The sequence below is a fragment of the Lingula anatina genome, chromosome 1, assembly GCF_051362555.1.
Source record: "Lingula anatina isolate TDL-2025a chromosome 1, LinAna3.0, whole genome shotgun sequence".
NCBI classification, from domain to species: domain Eukaryota; kingdom Metazoa; phylum Brachiopoda; class Lingulata; order Lingulida; family Lingulidae; genus Lingula; species Lingula anatina.
Window position 1 is genome coordinate 35,819,956 of NC_141767.1, and position 17,588 is coordinate 35,837,543.

At 34.4% G+C, this 17,588-nt stretch overlaps 1 protein-coding gene across 2 annotated transcripts; it reads right to left on the minus strand.

Annotated features, from left to right (window-relative positions):
• Positions 1-349: 349 nt before the first annotated feature.
• LOC106156672 (twinkle mtDNA helicase-like) lies at positions 350-17,448 on the minus strand. 2 transcript variants are annotated; one of them, XM_087003545.1, is made up of 15 exons: positions 17,270-17,448; positions 15,992-16,634; positions 15,646-15,732; positions 15,350-15,443; positions 14,840-14,975; positions 14,426-14,598; positions 7,645-7,804; positions 7,173-7,294; positions 6,716-6,887; positions 6,286-6,420; positions 5,758-5,831; positions 5,474-5,588; positions 2,163-2,363; positions 1,681-1,815; positions 350-972 (listed from the first exon to the last, which is right to left on the minus strand). In XM_087003545.1, exons 2-15 carry the CDS (start codon positions 16,569-16,571, stop codon positions 784-786), a joined length of 2,373 nt encoding a protein of 790 aa, XP_086859671.1. In that variant the 5' UTR covers positions 16,572-16,634; positions 17,270-17,448; the 3' UTR covers positions 350-783. The 2 variants fall into 2 exon arrangements, with proteins under 2 accessions (XP_086859671.1, XP_086859674.1); XM_087003548.1 differs by having other exon boundaries at positions 17,314-17,405.
• Between the last annotated feature and the right edge of the window lie 140 nt (positions 17,449-17,588).

Here is a 17,588-nt window from a genome sequence, read left to right on the forward strand (position 1 = left end):
TAAGAGACTTTTACCATGACACATGGCTGGTTGTTGAAAAAGTCATTATTATATTAATAATTTGAAGAGATTATAATTTTAAAAACTGCCACAGAAAGATTCTTGCAATTAAAATGTCAAAGGTACAGTGAATGTAACAATATTGTTGAAAACTTGCACTCAAAAGTAGCAAACACTGCTGTGACTGTTGCACTAAAATTACATTAAAATTCCATGGCATTGTATAAAATAATACAGTTTAAAGCAGGACACCAGAAAAGTAAATCTGTTAAATAGCCGTTCGTAATCTTTGAAACACCACCTTGGCATGTATGATCTTCTACCTCTAATCTAAACAGACTAAAAGAACTATGCAATACAAGTTTATTCCTATCACAGTTTTGATCACCTTGCTTTTCTGACCATAAAATAACCTTACGTTAAAACAAAATTGTACTTGACCGGGAAGAAATGCTATAGTCTATATTACACTATTAGGACTTGGACTCTCTCCTTAGTATCCACTTAGTGCCCCTTACCATTTCATTAAAGGAAGTAAGGCAGTTCATCAAAGTTACAATAATAGTGATATATTTAAAAAAATAAAAACAGGATACAGAATGGATCTTGCAAGATGTTGAAATTTTGTGGAGTTAATAAATCTGGAGTTAATCTATTATTCTGAAGGAACTATTATGGTTACCACTGTGCCTATATAAAATTGTCATTGAAATGTCAGCATTTTGTTTGTTGTGTGGAGTCCTTTGTGTTTATGATATGTCACAGGTGATGCTACTCTGGGAATTAAAGTTCCTCATCAGATGCTTCTTCAGAATGTTCACTGTGTAATTGATTGTTAGGTTGTATAGTTTCCTGTATATTTTCCTCTGTAGATGGTTTGCTTGTAGATGGTTTTGACCCAAAACTAAGGGAGTCTTTGTCAAACTTCAGAAGCATGCTGCCCAAATCACCATCAAAGCGATTTTTCGCCACCTTTAAAAAAAAGAAATTTCAACAGATTATTGTTTTCCTTTATGCTCTTATTGCAAAACAAATTATGCAACGAATGGGGCCTTTTTCAAAAGTCTCTGCATTTATCATCTATGGCCTAGATGGCCAGGTCTTGGGGGGAAATGTGAGTTGTCAGTTGCCAAACCTAGATAACATCACAAACATTATGGGTTTGCCTTAACAGTCAATAAGTAAAAAAACATCTGAATCAAGAAAAGACATCAAGAAAAATCTACTTTCAGACCACGGTAATAGTAAGAGAAAGTGTTAGCAGGTTACATTTTTGCATAGTGAGTTTAATAGCCTTATGTCATAGATGAAAGTATATTTTGGTCATTTGTATATTATGGCACTCTTTACATAGTCTTGAGTTTATTTATCTCTGCTGATGTGTCCATATTTTTAGTCTTTGTAATGCATGGTAGTTTATATCAGTTCAATTCTCATGGTGTTGTGCCATACTAGTCTGTGAACCAATAAACATAATACAGATATAAAAACCTGCATATTCAGGTTATATCACTGGTAATCCCACTATATTCTCCATCTACTTTTTTGCATATGTGTCTATTTTCTTGTATATGTACATATTTTCTTAGTTGTTCTTCTGTGACGCAGCATTGCTGGGGCATGTGAAAATAACATCACTAACACACAGAATATCACCATATTTTCCCACCAATCTCTTACCTGTATATACTTTTTTGGTTGTGTCGTGACTTTCATATTTTCTACTAGCTGCAGCAGCAGTATGTTGTCTGCCTCTTGACTTGCCTTAGCACTGCCAAAAATGGACCCAATGTGAAGGGCTTCTCCATTTGGTTCCTGGAATTAAACCACAACTAGGGATAAAAAAATGAAATAGAAATCTGTTTATACCTTAATTGAAAATTGACTACATATATATTACTACAGAAGTTTAAAGTGCAAAAATTCAAATAGCAACTGAATGAGAAAATAAGAACTTCACAAAAAAATCTTAATCATGTATTACACTAAATGGAACAAATGACATATTTCATAATTGAACTGTTAGTGTCAGCAATGCATTACCTTTATCATAATATACATGTATATCTATTTTGGCTCTGGGGCTACCAAGGAACATGAACACGTGCTTAATTATGACTACACTCAACCTGGCTTCTTCCCCTTTGACACATTCCACCTACCTTTCTCGGATGAATGACCAAGGTCACGTGGCAGTTTTTGGAAGTTGCAAACTGGCGAAAGGCAGCCACCACCTCATCCTGTTGAGTTAACCTATCAAAATTGCGGTTCCTGTCCCCCAGTTGTCCCATTCCCATCATAAACTGCAGGTTGTCCACTATAATGTGGGAGATGTCATGGACGTACACAGCGTGGTCCATGGTCTGGAATACAAAAAGTCACACTTCATCTTCAAATTTCACCAGTATTCATCGAAAAATAAAAGCAGCTTTTGCTGGTCAAATATTAATCAACCTATGTATTGTGTTTGTCAGTGATGTCTTAATTAAATGATGTCTGTAATGAAACTCATGCTACCGGAATTAGGAGATACAAAAAACATTTGAAAAATTTACTCCATTTGAAGCTTTTGATTAATAAACTGAACAGGAACTCTAAAACAAGGCAGCAAAGCTGTCAAATGTACAGACAAAAAGCAGGAAATAACTATGCACAAAATAGGCTACTGTTTATTCTGATGCAAAAGTACATTATGTTAAACTGTAAATTCAACATCAAATTTTAATTATGCTCAACAGGTAATACCAATGAAAGTAAAATGTGTAACAAGCATAAGGCTTCAGGCCCATGAGAGTTCAAGTTCACACTTTGAAAATGTATAACTTCCAGAAAAAGAAGCCAATTAGACTGCTTTTCCAACTCAGGCTGCATGCCAATTTTCGAACTTGACCTCCGTTTTAGTAAGATCGATTACTCCTGAGAGTTTCACGACAACAGGCCTATCGGTTTTCCTTGAAATGTGTTTACAGTGTTGCATATATGTTGAAAAGTGAAAGAAAAAAGCATAACTTCTACAATAATGGCCCGATCATCCTGATTTTCGAACTTGACCTGCGTTTTATGAATATTCATCAGCTCTTTAAATATAAAGCCCAAAAGTAAAACTGCCTTCCACTTATCGTGTTTACAATGAAAGTGCAAGGTGCCGGCAACAGCGATGACGGCGACGACAGACGCAGGTGATGGCAATATGTACAGACACATCTGTACATATTTACTGTACTGTTTGAGAACAGTAAGTGACATGGTTTTTCTTAAATGGTCATCATGGGAGCAGTGCCCAAAATAGTTTTTTTTTCAAATTTTGATGCAATATTACATAATGTTTAACAGCATAATGACCATCAATTTTTAATAATAAAATATTAGTATCATGGATATTCAGAAAATGTGACTAGCAAAGGTCTTTAGGCCCATGGAACTTCAAAGCCACAACTTCAAAATGCCAAAATGTAAACAAGACAGCACTGTTCTGAAATGGGTTTATTTCCATTTTTAACAATTTTTAACATAAAACAAAATTAACAGTTAACTGCCATTTTTATATGATCAACTAAGAAAATTGATGAGATGGGAAAAATATCAATAGAATAGTGTCAAATGTCCAATTTCCTCCATTCTGAGATTCTGAACATAGTGAATGATTCAATCTGACAAACTGCAATGATATGAGTTTATTTCCATTTTTGAAACTTTATTACACAATACACAATAACAAGTTTAACATCATTTTTACAAAATCAACTAACAATGTAGTAAAGATGCAGGAAATGTCAAAAAAACACTTTTACATATCTTATTAATTAAATAATGAAACTGTTAACATGCCTAAGAATTGAATCTAAGGAAATGTAAAAAACAGCATAACTTCTAAAATAATGGCCTGATTATGCTGATTTTTGAACTTGACTTGCGTTTTAGCAGGATTGACCACTCCTGTGAGTTTAATGACAATTGGCCTATCTGTTTTTCTTATATTGTGTTTACAGTGTTGCATATATGCTGAAAAAAGAAAAAAAAAGCATAACTACTAAAATAGTGGCCCGATCATGCCAATTTTCGAACTTGACCTGCGTTTTAGTAAGATCAATTTTTCCTGTGAGTTTCATGACAACAGGCCTATCGGTTTTCGTTGAAATGTGTTTACAGTGTTGCATATATGCTGAAAAGTGAAAAAACAGCATAACTTCTACAATAATGGCCCGATCATGCTGATTTTCGAACTTGACCTGCATTTTATGAATATTCATCAGCTCTGTAAATATAAAGCCAAAAAGTAAAACTGCCTTCCACTTATCGTGTTTACAAGGAAAGTGCACGGCGCCGACGGCGACGACAGACGCAGGTGATGGCAATATGTACAGACACATCTATATATATTTACTGTACTGTTTGAGAACAGTAAGTGACATGGTTTTTCTTAAATGGTCATCATGGGAGCAGTGCCCAAAATAGGTTTTTTTCAAATTTTGATGCAATATTACATAATGTTTAACAGCATGATGACCATCAATTTTTAATAATAAAATATTAGTATCATGGATATTCAGAAAATGTGACTAGCAAAGGTCTTCAGGCCCATGGAACTTCAAAGTCACAACTTGAAAATGCCAAAATGTAAACAAGACAGCACTGTTCTGAAATGTTTTTTTTCCATTTTTAACAATTTTTAACATAAAACAAAATTAACAGTTTACTGCCATTTTTATATTATCAACTAAGAAAATTGATGAGATGGGAAAAATATCAACAGAGCAGTGTTAAATGTCCAATTTCTTCCATTCTGAGATTCTGAACATAGTGAATAATTCAATCTGACAAACTGCAATGATATGAGTTTATTTCCATTTTTGAAACTTTATTACACAATACACGATAACAAGTTTACCATCATTTTTACAAAATCAACTAACAATGTTGTAAAGATGCAGGAAATGTCAAACAAACACTTTTACGTATCTTATTAGTTTAATAATGAGACTGTTAACATGCCTAAGAATTGAATCTGAGGAAATGTGAAAAATATGCTGAAAAGTGAAAAAACAGCATAACTTCTACAATAATGGCCCGATCATGCTGATTTTCGAACTTGACCTGCGTTTTATGAATATTCATCAGCTCTGTAAATATAAAGTCAAAAAGTAAAACTGCCCTCCACTTATCGTGTTTACAAGGAAAGTGCACGGCGCCGGCATCGGCATCGGCATCGGCATCGCCATCGCCATCGGCGACGACAGACGCAGGTGATGGCAATATGTACAGACACATCTGTGTCTGTACATAAAAAGTACATTAATCTAATTATCAATGACATGTATTTTAAAACAAATAAGCATGAACTGTGTATCCACATAAATGAGCAAAAACTTTACCCTTTCACAGAAAAGTCATCAACAGTTATATAGTCTCAATTTAAACAGTACCTGCACACTCAAGCACTCCCACACACATGCTCAAAACAATGAGGACTTACATCTATAACTCTTTTTAAACTCTCCTGGCCATGGAATGCCATAAAATGCATTGGCAGTTGTTCAAACTGGTCAGCATATTTATCAAATTCTGCAAAGTGAGTGGCTAGGTTTTTCCTAAAAATTAAAAGCCAGATAATTTGTGTTCAATCATTACATAAAGCACATAACATTTATATATACTTGATTTTTTTTTGTTTGTAAAGCTCTGATTGAGAACTTTGTATGAGCATGATATTATCTTTAAGGCTTGTTTGATTTAACTTAATCTAAAATTGCAACCTGCCTTGCAAACTGGATCAGCATTGTTTTCATCAAACGTACATTCTTGATTTCAAAACTTCCCCATAGAGTGTTCACCTAGATATAGTAAAAGTTTATAAAAATTGACGACATAAAAAAAAAAAACATTTAAAAAATTTTTTGTTAACAACAGTTTACTGAAACATTTGTTTCAATGAATTGAATGCTTTCCCAAATCTTGCTTCCCTCGGTATAAACAAGAAACATCTCAAATGGGTACAGTTTCTTAATGTCAATTTATTACAAACATATTTGAGGTCTACGGGCTCATTGGATTCCCACAGACGCCATCAATCCAACTCCGCGGGGACATGCTCTCAGTTTCACAGTTTAACACGCTTCCTCCTGGCATTGAGTGAAATGCAGATAAGTACGTTGAAAACAGGAGGCGGCGTGTCATTCAATTAAGCTGATTGCACTCAGCAAGAGTCCTCACAGAGTTGAATCAATCTGCATAGACTGATGGTGTCAATGGGAATGGAGTTTTATATCAATGTGGGATGTGGCTTACACCCTGTATGCAGAGGTCCAGGGACAGCTCGCTGATGAAGGTGGTTTTTCCTGAACCAGTGGGCCCAGTAACTATGGTCAATTCCCCCCTTCTGTGTCCCTTCAATAGCTTGTTTAACTGTGGGAATCTTTTAAACTGAAAGTATATTTAATGCCATGTTTATAAATTCTACCAACTCAATTAATGATTTCATTCTTATTTTCAGTGTATTAGTTTAAGACTTTCTGAGCAAATAAAAACATTTTTTTCATCATTTTAGAAGCTTAAGAACCATATCACTCTGGAAAATATCTTAAAGTAGCAAATCAAATGAAGAAATATGTTTGACCTGATACAATTTTGGTGCCTTCTAAGCAACAACATTGTAGTAACTTAAACATAGTAACTTAAACCATAATAAAAATGCTAATTGCTACATCAGAGTATTTACCTGAATTCCCTTGACTTGCTCCACAAGAGAGAGCTCTGACTGGACCTCAAATCTCAAATCCTTAAAGTGCTGTATAAACTGATGACCAGCACGTGTGGCAAATTTTAAGATTCGTGACAAGCTCTTGCCCTGTCTCAAAGCATCCATGGGTGTCGGGACTGGAGTCAGAGGTCTTTCAAGGAAGTAAAAATATCAAACTTGAAATTATTTTTGCTGTTGTAAAATATATAAATGTATTAATTAAATTACCAACTTTCTGTATTAAGTGTGTCCACTAGAAGTTCCCTCATGATTCCTTATCTGACATCAGAAATAGTCTAAAATACTTTGTTGATCACTTTTTAGAGGTTACCAATTTTGAAAATACTGAACAGCAACCAAATTAAAGAAGAATAGCGTAACCTCTCCTCTACTTCTCAATTTTGTAAAAGAAAAAAAAAAATTGTAATCTGCTCACCTAAATAACGAGCACCTCTCGTAACCCAGTTTCTTAGACAGTTGTCTGGCAGCATTGAACCCAGTGATGTCATTCCCAAACCACAGCACTATATGGTCAAACTGCTCAAGGAATGGCAAAACCTGTAGACGGAATAAGAATAAATTAACTTTTGGTATTGGAGTGATATGTAGCAACAAGCTTTTCATAAGACTAAGCACAAATTGAAGAAGGCATGTCACTCGGCTATTTCATGAGTGAATCAAGGCTAACTGATTAAAATCATACTGCAAATAAAACTGGCAATTAATTGAATTCATTAATCACACAGAAGTTGAAATCAATTACCTTAATGTGATGCAATATTCCCCATGCCAATCAGATGGTTTATGCCATCACATATAATTTCAGTAAATTTTAATTAAGCTCTAATGCCTGCAGCTATTCACCTTGGATGTATTTACATTAAAATTAATACAGCCTTTACAAATACCTCCAGTGGCAGGGTATCATTGCCCCATGGAAGAGACAGTACTGGCTGCCTCAGTTCTTGAAATACAGCCATAGCATCAAACTCATTGGCTGTGATTATAACCCTGTCTGTTGATTTTGCTGTAACAGTGTTTATTCCAAACAAACACCAGTAGCTTAGTCTGAAAAAATGTCAAACAAAACAATGTATATTCATATAAATTTAATGTTGTCAAAGTTTTCGATGTGCTTTTCAAATGTGAGCCAGGCATCAAAGCAATTGTGTTTGAGGGATCTTCTTGAACACAAGCTTACCAAGAAAAAGACTGATGTTTCTTAGGTGAGCAACTGTTCATTATAACAGATTTTCATTGTATTTTAGATCCATTTCCCTTGAAGTGATTTTTTCATTCATTCAAAAGAAGACAATTAATAACAAAATTCTGCATACTTTTGATCAATCAGAAAATTCAAAACTTCTTTTTATAAGCAATTTTTCATTTTGTCAGTGACAGCCAAACAAATTCATTTAATTGGCACCTATTTCAAGTGAATTGCCATCTGGAAGACTGCTTTTATTATGAACTTGTTACAATTCTCTCTCTCTCTCTGTCTCTCTCTCACTCACACTCACACACACACACACACACACACATACTTGTCTATGTGTACCAACCGAGGACATCAGCACAACACCATACAACCGAGGACATCTTATTCCTTGGTTAAATCAAAATAAAAACATTCAATTTAGGGTAAAATCTATTCGAGTATGAATGTTATAAATTAATTTTTTATAAAAACTAATTTTTTGCTGACAAGAATTTTACATTCTAACCGAGGACACACACGGACACACACACGGACAGACACTACACATTACAACCGAGGACATGCATGCATCTACATGTAATAATGATTGTACTTTTAATGCAAAGCAAATTTTATATAGCGTTACTTTGCAGCAATTCACATTTTTATGAAATTCTTTCATATTTAAGGTAAATTCCAAAATAACACCAGAGGTGATGATTAAATGAACAGTTATACAATATTTAATGCTGGGCTTTGCCACTTTTTTAGAATTGAAGATTATGAGATAAAACATCAATTAATTTAGGAAAAGAAAGGATACTGATGAAATAAAATAAAAGACCAAAGAAATTCGTTTTCAAACATTTAATTTTCATAATGCTTATTTTCTATTTAGCACTCTTTTATTATCATGAATTTTATATTTTGATAACACAAAGTGTCGTCCATTGGATACAGACTTGCACAGTACACAATTTTACAATTGAGGACATCATGCCAGCAGCACCCAAAATTGTGCTTTCTTCCAATTTGATGCAATATTATATAATGCTTAACAGCATAATGATCATCAATTTTTTTATAATAAAATATTAGTATCATGAATATTCAGAAAATGTGACTAGCAAAGGTTTTCAGGTTTATGGAACTCCAAAGTCATACTTTGAAAATGCTAAATGTATACAAGAGAGCACTGTACTGAAATGGGTTTCTTTCCATTTTTAACTTTTTTACATAAAATAATACAGTTTACTGCCATTTCACATGATCAACTAAGAAAATTGTTGAGATGGCAAAAATATCAATATAACAAGTTTAAATGTCCAATTTCCTCCATTCCGAACATTGTGAATGATTGAATCTGACAAACTACAATGATACGAGTTCATTTCCATTTTGGCACTTTTTTTACACAATACAAGATAACAGGTTTACCACCATTTTTATATAATCAACTAGCAATATTGTCAAGACGCAGAAATTGTCAAACAACCCATTTTACATATCTAGTAAATTCAATAATGAGACTGTTTACATGCCTGACAATCAAATCTGAGGAAAACCACTTATATACAAATAAAAGCTGAAGTCCCTCAAAACTCAACCAATCAATCTTATTTTTAAATTTGATTTGTATATAGATAACATTGATCACTCTTGTGAGTTTAATGACAACAGGCCTATCGGTTCTCCCTGAAATGTGCTTACAGTGTTACTAATATGCTTTTACTAATAATCATCAGTTCTGTGAGTTTCATGAAAACAGGCTTTAAGTTATTGGTTCTCCCTGAAATGTGCTTACAGTGTTACATATATGCTGAAAAAAAAAAAAAAAAAAAAAAAAAAAACAGCATAAAATTTGAAAGAAAAGGGCCTGGTCTTGCTGATTTTCAATCTTGACCATTCTTTTACTAATAATCATCAGTTCTGTGAGTTTCATGAAAACAGGCTTATTGGTTCTCCTTGAAATATGTTAACAGTGTTGCATGTACACTGAAAAAAGGAGAAAAAAATGAAAAACTTTTGAAAATAATCACCCCATTTCCTCCATTTTGAGACACTGTATTACACAGTACATGATAACATGTTTACCGTCATATTTATATAATCAACTAGCAATGTTGTAAAGATGCAGACAATTTCAGGGAAACACTAACATATTTACATATCTAGTTAATTCAATAACGAAACTGTCAACATGCCTCACAATCAAATCTGAGGAAAACCACTTATATACAAATAAAAGCTGAAGTCCCTCAGAACTCAACCAATCTATCTTATTTTTAAATTTGATTTGTATATAGATAACATTGATCACTCTTGTGAGTTTAATGACAACAGGCCTATCGGTTCTCCCTGAAAAGTGCTTACAGTGTTACTTATATGCTGAAAAAAAAAACAGCATAAAATTTGAAAGAAAAGGGCCTGGTCATGCTGATTTTCAATCTTGACCATTCTTTTACTCATAATAATCAGTTCTGTGAGTTTCATGAAAACAGGCTTTAAGTTATTGGTTCTTCCTGAAATGTGCTTACAGTGTTACTTATATGCTTAAAAAAAAACAGCATAACATTTGAAAGAAAAGGGCCTGGTCATGCTGATTTTCAATCTTGATCATTCTTTTTAATTTACTAATAATCATCAGTTCTCTGAGTTTCATGAAAACAGGCCTATTGGTTCTCCTTGAAGTGTGTTTACAGTGTTGCATGTACACTGAAAAAAGGAGAAAAAAAATGCAAAACTTTTGAAAATAATCACCCCATTTCCTCCATTTTGAGACACTGTATTACACAGTACATGATAACATGTTTACCGTCATATTTATATAATCAACTAGCAATGTTGTAAAGATGCAGAAAATTTCAGACAAACACTAACATATTTACATATCTAGTTAGTTCAATAACGAAACTGTCAACATGCCTGACAATCAAATCTGAGGAAAACCACTTATATACAAATAAAAGCTGAAGTCCCTCAAAACTCAACCAATCAATCTTATTTTTAAACTTGATTTGTATATAGATAACATTGATTCCTCCTATGAGTTTCATGAAAACAGGCTTATTGGTTCTCCCTGAAATGTGCTTACAGTGTTACTTATATGCTGAAAAAAAAAAACAGCATAACATTTGAAAGAAAAGGGCCTGGTCATGCTGATTTTCAATCTTGACCATTCTTTTACTTATAATCATCAGTTCTGTGAGTTTTATGAAAAGAGGCCTATTGGTTCTCCTTGAAATGTGTTTACAGTGTTGCATGTACAATGAAAAAAGGAGAAAAAAATGCAAAACTTTTGAAAATAATCACCCAATTGCCTCCATTTTGAGACACTGTATTACACAGTACATGATAACATGTTTACCGTCATATTTATATAATTAACTAGCAATGTTGTAAAGATGCAGAAAATTTCAGACAAACACTAACATATTTACATATCTAGTTAGTTCAATAACAAAACTGTCAACATGCCTGACAATCAAATCTGAGGAAAACCACTTATATATATCAAAACAAGGCACAACTTCCACAAAACTCAACCAATCAATCCTATTTTCAAACTTGATTTGTATATTGGTAACATTGATCACTCCTGTGAGTTTAATGACAACAGGCCTATCGGTTCTCCCTGAAATGTGCTTACAGTGTTACTTATATGCTGAAAATGGCAGAAAAAAAAAACAGCATAACTTTTGACAAAAAATGGCCCGGATATGCCGATTTTTGAACTTGACAACCCTTTTACTAATAATCATCAGTTCTGTGAGTTTCATGACAATAGACCTATTGCTTCTCCTTGAACTGTGTTTACAGTGTTGCATGTATGCTGAAAAAAGCAAAAACAACAGCAAATTTTCTGAAAAAAAAAAAAGCAGCCCATTATGAAGATTTTCAAACTTGACCTGCGTTTAACTAATATTCATCAGTTCTGTGAGTTTCATGAAAATAGACCTATCGGTTCTCTTTAAAATGTTGCATCGCATATAATATTATGCTGAGAAAAGGGAAAAACAGCAACTTTGTAAAATTTGCCAGATCACAATGATTACGTTGATTGCAATTTATATAGCATTCCTTCTGGGAGAGATCGATCCATAGTTAGTACGATAGGATCTGGGAACGGTCCCTTAATCGTTTTTGCCGTGTGCATATCCGAACTGTAGGCCTATATATCAGGACGCGTAATTGTCGGGGCGTCTTTTTTTTTTTTTTTTTATTTCACAAAGCGGTTCTTGCAAATGCGGTGTTTATGAATATGTGTGCTCTGTGTTAGCGACATGGACCGACAGGGGCCCATTCAAAATATAATTTCACTTCAGTTGTTAGATTTAGTATTTATTCTAGCAGCCAGGTGTATAACAAACAGATCTACAGGTGAAAAGAAGTGACTGTAGTTCGCAGAGCCATTATGTAATAATAAATGTTTCATAATGTCATAGCCTTCTTCAAACTGTCAGGGGTAGATTAATTCATAGTTAGCTAAGGGGCCCTTTACACTGGACGGCGTCCTTTCTGCGTCCTGTAGTACGGATCCATTTGAGAGTACAAAATTATAATACTTAACTTTCTGACAACTGGCCAATCACCAAATATTCATTTTTTTCAACCAAAGCAATGCTTGTACCTCCTTTCTACGACCACAGTGATACCAGTTTCTTGGTCGCACAAAGGACGCCGCCCCAGTGTAAAGGGGGTTTACGGACGATCCATTTACCCTTTTCATTTACTCTGAAGTATCGAATAAAAGAACTGATGGAATAAAAGTACTGGGTGGAAAAAATCTCAAAATTTAATAAAAGTACTGATGGAATAAAAGTACTGGGTGTAAAGAATCTCGAAATTTAATAAAAGTACTGGATGGAATAAAAGTACTGGGTGGAAAAATCCTTTGCACCACTCCCCCCCCCCCCCCCAAAAAAAAAAAAATGAAATAAATAAATAAAAGTAAAGAAGAAGAAGAGAAAGAAAAAAGCTAGCTATTGATCATTGTAAAAAAAAAAAAAAAAAAAAAAATCACCAGGTAAAATGCACTCAGTATTATAATTTATCTTAAAAACGGGATATCTAATTTATTTAATATATATATATATATATATATATATATATATATATATATATATATATATATATATTTGCCATGAGTTAAATTTCATAATCGTCAGGGGCCGAAGACCCAGATATGTCGCACCTAAGCTGCCTCCGAGAGCCATACGGAGACGTTATTCATAGTAAATTTATTCTCAGATATAAGGTTCGTTTTGCATACCTGTAAACTCCTAAGGGTTTATCTTACATAGAAATGTGATTTAACATCGTTTAAATCATAAATCGGCATGAAATAATTGACGTTTGAAAACAGGCACAACTTCTTTGCTGCACTTGAAATGACCTCCTTAGCTATAAATATGATCCTATCACCTTGCGACATTGCATCATTCGATCGATGTACATGAGTAGTTGTCACTGTTGAAGGGAAAGCACGTCTATTTATAGGAACTGAAATCAGGTGACGCATGTACTGTTGTGTTCAGAGAGCGACTTCCGCTTGACCTACTTTCCAGTGCTGTTGGTAGAACAGTCGGTAATGAGTTGAGATCTCAATTTTCTTCTCATTATACTTCAATTTAAGAAAATAAAAAGCGTGACTTGTACTTGTGTAATTTCCCACCGGTACAATATGTATTTAATAAACATATCGGGTGGAAGATTTTTGAAAAAATTAATAAGCGTACTGGGTGAAAATGGAGCGTACCGGCGGGAAGAAATTTGGAAAATTAATTAACGTACCGGTACGTTTATTTGATACTTCAGAGTAATTCTTGCACCCTCAAAAGATTGTCGGTCCTAAGATCTACCGAGTGAGCCACAAATTCAGACAGTTCTTCTTTATTTAAACCACCCCAAGTCAGTTGTAGGGCCTACTAATAAAGAAGCGTGCCGTAATATGTACAGTGCGATGATAGTAGTTACGTAACGGCCTAGGAGAGCTTAATTTGATAAAAAAGACCTTTAGTTTAAAAATATGAACTTACTGAATATATAGACATCTGAGATATAACATTAGTTTCAGTTTAGTCTGCCCTTTACAGCACAACCGTGGACGCGGAATTTGGTCCGCCCTTTACAGCACAACCGAGGACGCGTGTGTATAGCCCGATTTCAGACAAAAAGTTGGACAGTATTTCTGATACACTCGTGGCGGGAATTTGGCCCGCGCTATACAGCATAACCGAGGACTGGCTCAGAATAGCGTCAAATTTCACCACCTAACTTGAAATGGGCCCCTTTATGCATTCCACTGCTTATGTCAACCGAGGACGTCCTCGGTTGGAGGTGTGTCCTCGGTTAGTGGGTTTCGGGCGGGTGTGTGTCCTCGGTTAGAATGCGTGCACAAGAGCACACACACACACACACACACACACACACACACACACACAGAAACATGAGACACCAAAAAAAAAAATCAATTGCAAAGGGCATTTTACCTTCCACTTGGCACAGTCTTCTCATCAATCCCATCATCATTTTTACTTAATATTTTCAGTCCATGCAAATTCTTGTCTGACAGAGGCCTCTCCCAAAACACTGGTAATATAAGTCTGTTTCCAGTATGGTCCACCCTCACAGAAAATTGCTTTAAGATAGCTTTATTCAATTCCTGGAAAAACAACAATTAATTCTATTAGACTTTAATCTAAACAAGCACAATTCATTGTTCATTGTTCAAATTACTTGGTCTGGCCTCCTTTTCTTTTTTTACAAATAACTGCAGTCATAAAAATACAGAATGCCACATTTTTTACCTCTTCAATAAGCATAATGGTTTAAACAGTGCATACTCTCAAATGCATGTAAATGTAGGTGCATTTTCTGCCACTTTTTTTTACATTCATTAATACCTTTATATCAAATTCCAAAAGAATGTCATCAATGTCAGAATCCTCGTGTATTGCTTCCGTTGCTTCCCACGTCTTTAACAAAAGCATTCTATCTTTCTCATTCATTGAATCTTCACCAACACACGCCTGTCTCTTTCTGAAGAGAAAAATGTTTTCATAATCAAATTCAAGATAACAAATCTACAGAACCAGGCTGAAATATTAATCCGTTTGGGTACAGATTGTGTCCAAAGACCATTAATTGGTAACAAACCAAAGCTATGAAGCTTACATGTTAGCTAAGTCCAACCTGACCTCACTTAGTCATCATTTTTTTTTATTCAGTCTGAGGAAGGTCTTTGTCCAAGATGACCATAAGCTATATGTTAGCATTAAATATTCTGCTTGTGTGTGATGATATTTGGGCAAATAGTTCAGAACCATTTTTCGTCCATGTTGTGTCTGATTAATCCAAATTATTTGCACTTCAGCATAATTCTCCTATCACTTAATATAACTTTGTAAACATACCGTTTTTGGTCTATGTCTGAACGGTGCACAGCAATATTGTCTTGCAGCAGATCCCATGAGCCACATTTTTTACAGTTAAGGCATACAAAATATCCTGAAAAATTAATGACATTGATAATAGAAAGTATTTGATCCATAACAATAGTTTCAGTTATGAAAGACATGATCATATGACTGTTTATCTTACAATGTTTTAAACAGATAGTCTAATGTCTTCTCTTATTTCTTTATCCACTTTCTGAAGAACATGAAGTGTTAAATAATATTGGAACTTTGATTAATCTGTAACCACATACCAGTTCTCAAGTTGATGAACAGCTGTTCTTTTTGTGAGACTTTTTCTTTGGTGACTCGAGGACATGTTATTTTCAGGCAAGTATGACCTTAATATAAAATATACTACCAGTATATAAGTGACAGTAAATGGACAAAAGACTACGATTCTGCAAATTTGAAATTTATAGTAACAATTCTGTGGCCAGGTCTTCTTTGCTTTAATATTCTGTTAAATGGAACAGTTACATTAAAAACCCTTCACATATATAATGCTTTAAAAATATTACCCACATAGATAAAATACAACTTTAAGAACCTCAGCAATCATAAAATTTCACCAGAAAACTTCTCCATTTTACACTTTACCTTGCTCTACATTAATCTCATTATCACTCAAGAATTTCTTCATCTCTGATGGAGTAACAGTCTTCTCCCGGTGCAGGATAGTCACTAACCTGACTTGCTGAGACAACACACTGTTCTGCTGAGCGCAACCAATATTTGGCCACTGTTTACAGAGACACAAAGTAGAAAAAGCCCTGGGACACATCCCAAAAACTGGGGGCGATGCAGCGAGGAACCTGCTATGTAAAACACCATCTTGGGGCCTTCCACTCCACTTCCATTCTGCTTTAGCAGTCTGTGATTGTTTTTCTATGTTTTCATGACAAGAATGCAAGTTATACACTGCAGGTTGAGCAGGCCTTAGAGACGTGTTCAGTATTTTGTTTGTGTCAAGCTGCATACCACAGTTCCCCCAACATCCACTGTCATGACTGTGAATTACATCATCATTGGGACAATGTTGGATACTGACTGATATAATGGGATCAGAAGATGTTGATGTTGATCCATTTTTCCTTTTAGACCAATGTCTGTTCTGAGTTGTCAAATGGCTGGCAGTTTTTAATTTTGTCAAAGCAGACACTTTTTTCAATGCAGTCATCGTCTTTATTATCCTTCTTGTGGTAAAAACAAATTGGAGCTTGATTTCCAATACTTACTGCTTCTGAAACATAAAGTAAAGTTCAATAATGTCAACATAACCACAGCATATTCTTCTTATAAACCATAAAATATTATCTCCCTTCAAAAATGATAAATAAAAAATAAATAAAACAAAAATAAAAAATAAATGATACTTGTACTGTATTTTTACCAACTTTATTCAAGCAAGGTATTACATGTATCTATATCCTTGGGTCAAACAAATTATGATAAGATGCAATTACATCTTTTTCCTTTTTCAAAGGTTATTAAAAGAGCCTTATAAAGGGCAGCAAAAACTAAATACAGTTGCACACACATCCTCCAAGCGACTCATAAGCCTATTTATCACTGCAAACATGGCCACATATTCTCAAGTAAAATATATGGGTAAAAGGGGTATGTCACTTCTTAAAATTGCATAGGCCATGGTGGTTCCTAATAAAGGTATTAGTAAGGATAAGAGGGTTATGGGGTCCAACAGGCTATATTTTTCTGCATGCAACAATTTTCTTTTAACCCCCCTCCTCCAAATTTCTGCATGTTTGCAGTAACCCTCCAGTAGTAACTCTGTGGCATTCGATGTCAAATTACATCTTTAAATAAGCAAGGTTGACGGAAAGTACAAAAAGAAACAATGTTTTATCAAGATCTTACTTGTTCAAATTCGCTTAAAATGAAATTTTTTCGTAAGTTTTAACCTTGGCGAAGAGTTCCACAAGCATCTTGCTCAACTTGTCACGTTTTTCGATACCCGCGATGTTTTTGTCTTTCACGCTTATCAAATGGTCCATAGGTGGCGAGAAAACAAGCGAACACCAAACCGAAGCCCTTTGTCAGATTTCAATGGCTGAGACACGTTATTTAGCACGTGGGTAATGGTTCAGAGGGGAAATAAACACATTTCGTGTTTGATAAGTTTATTAATAACAGTTTACATTATCGTTTTGTTAAAAATATTTTGAAAGTGGAGGAT

Excerpts from the sequence above, each read along its gene's own strand:
- LOC106156672 (XM_087003545.1), bottom strand. The coding sequence starts at position 16,571 with ATGACTGCATTGAAAAAAGTGTCTGCTTTGACAAAATTAAAAACTGCC. Across the intron at positions 6,888-7,172 it reads GAGAGGTGCTCGTTATTTAG|ACCTCTGACTCCAGTCCCGA; the intron begins GTGAGCAGATTA and ends CTTCCTTGAAAG. Across the intron at positions 1,816-2,162 it reads TGGTCATTCATCCGAGAAAG|GAACCAAATGGAGAAGCCCT; the intron begins GTAGGTGGAATG and ends GTTTAATTCCAG.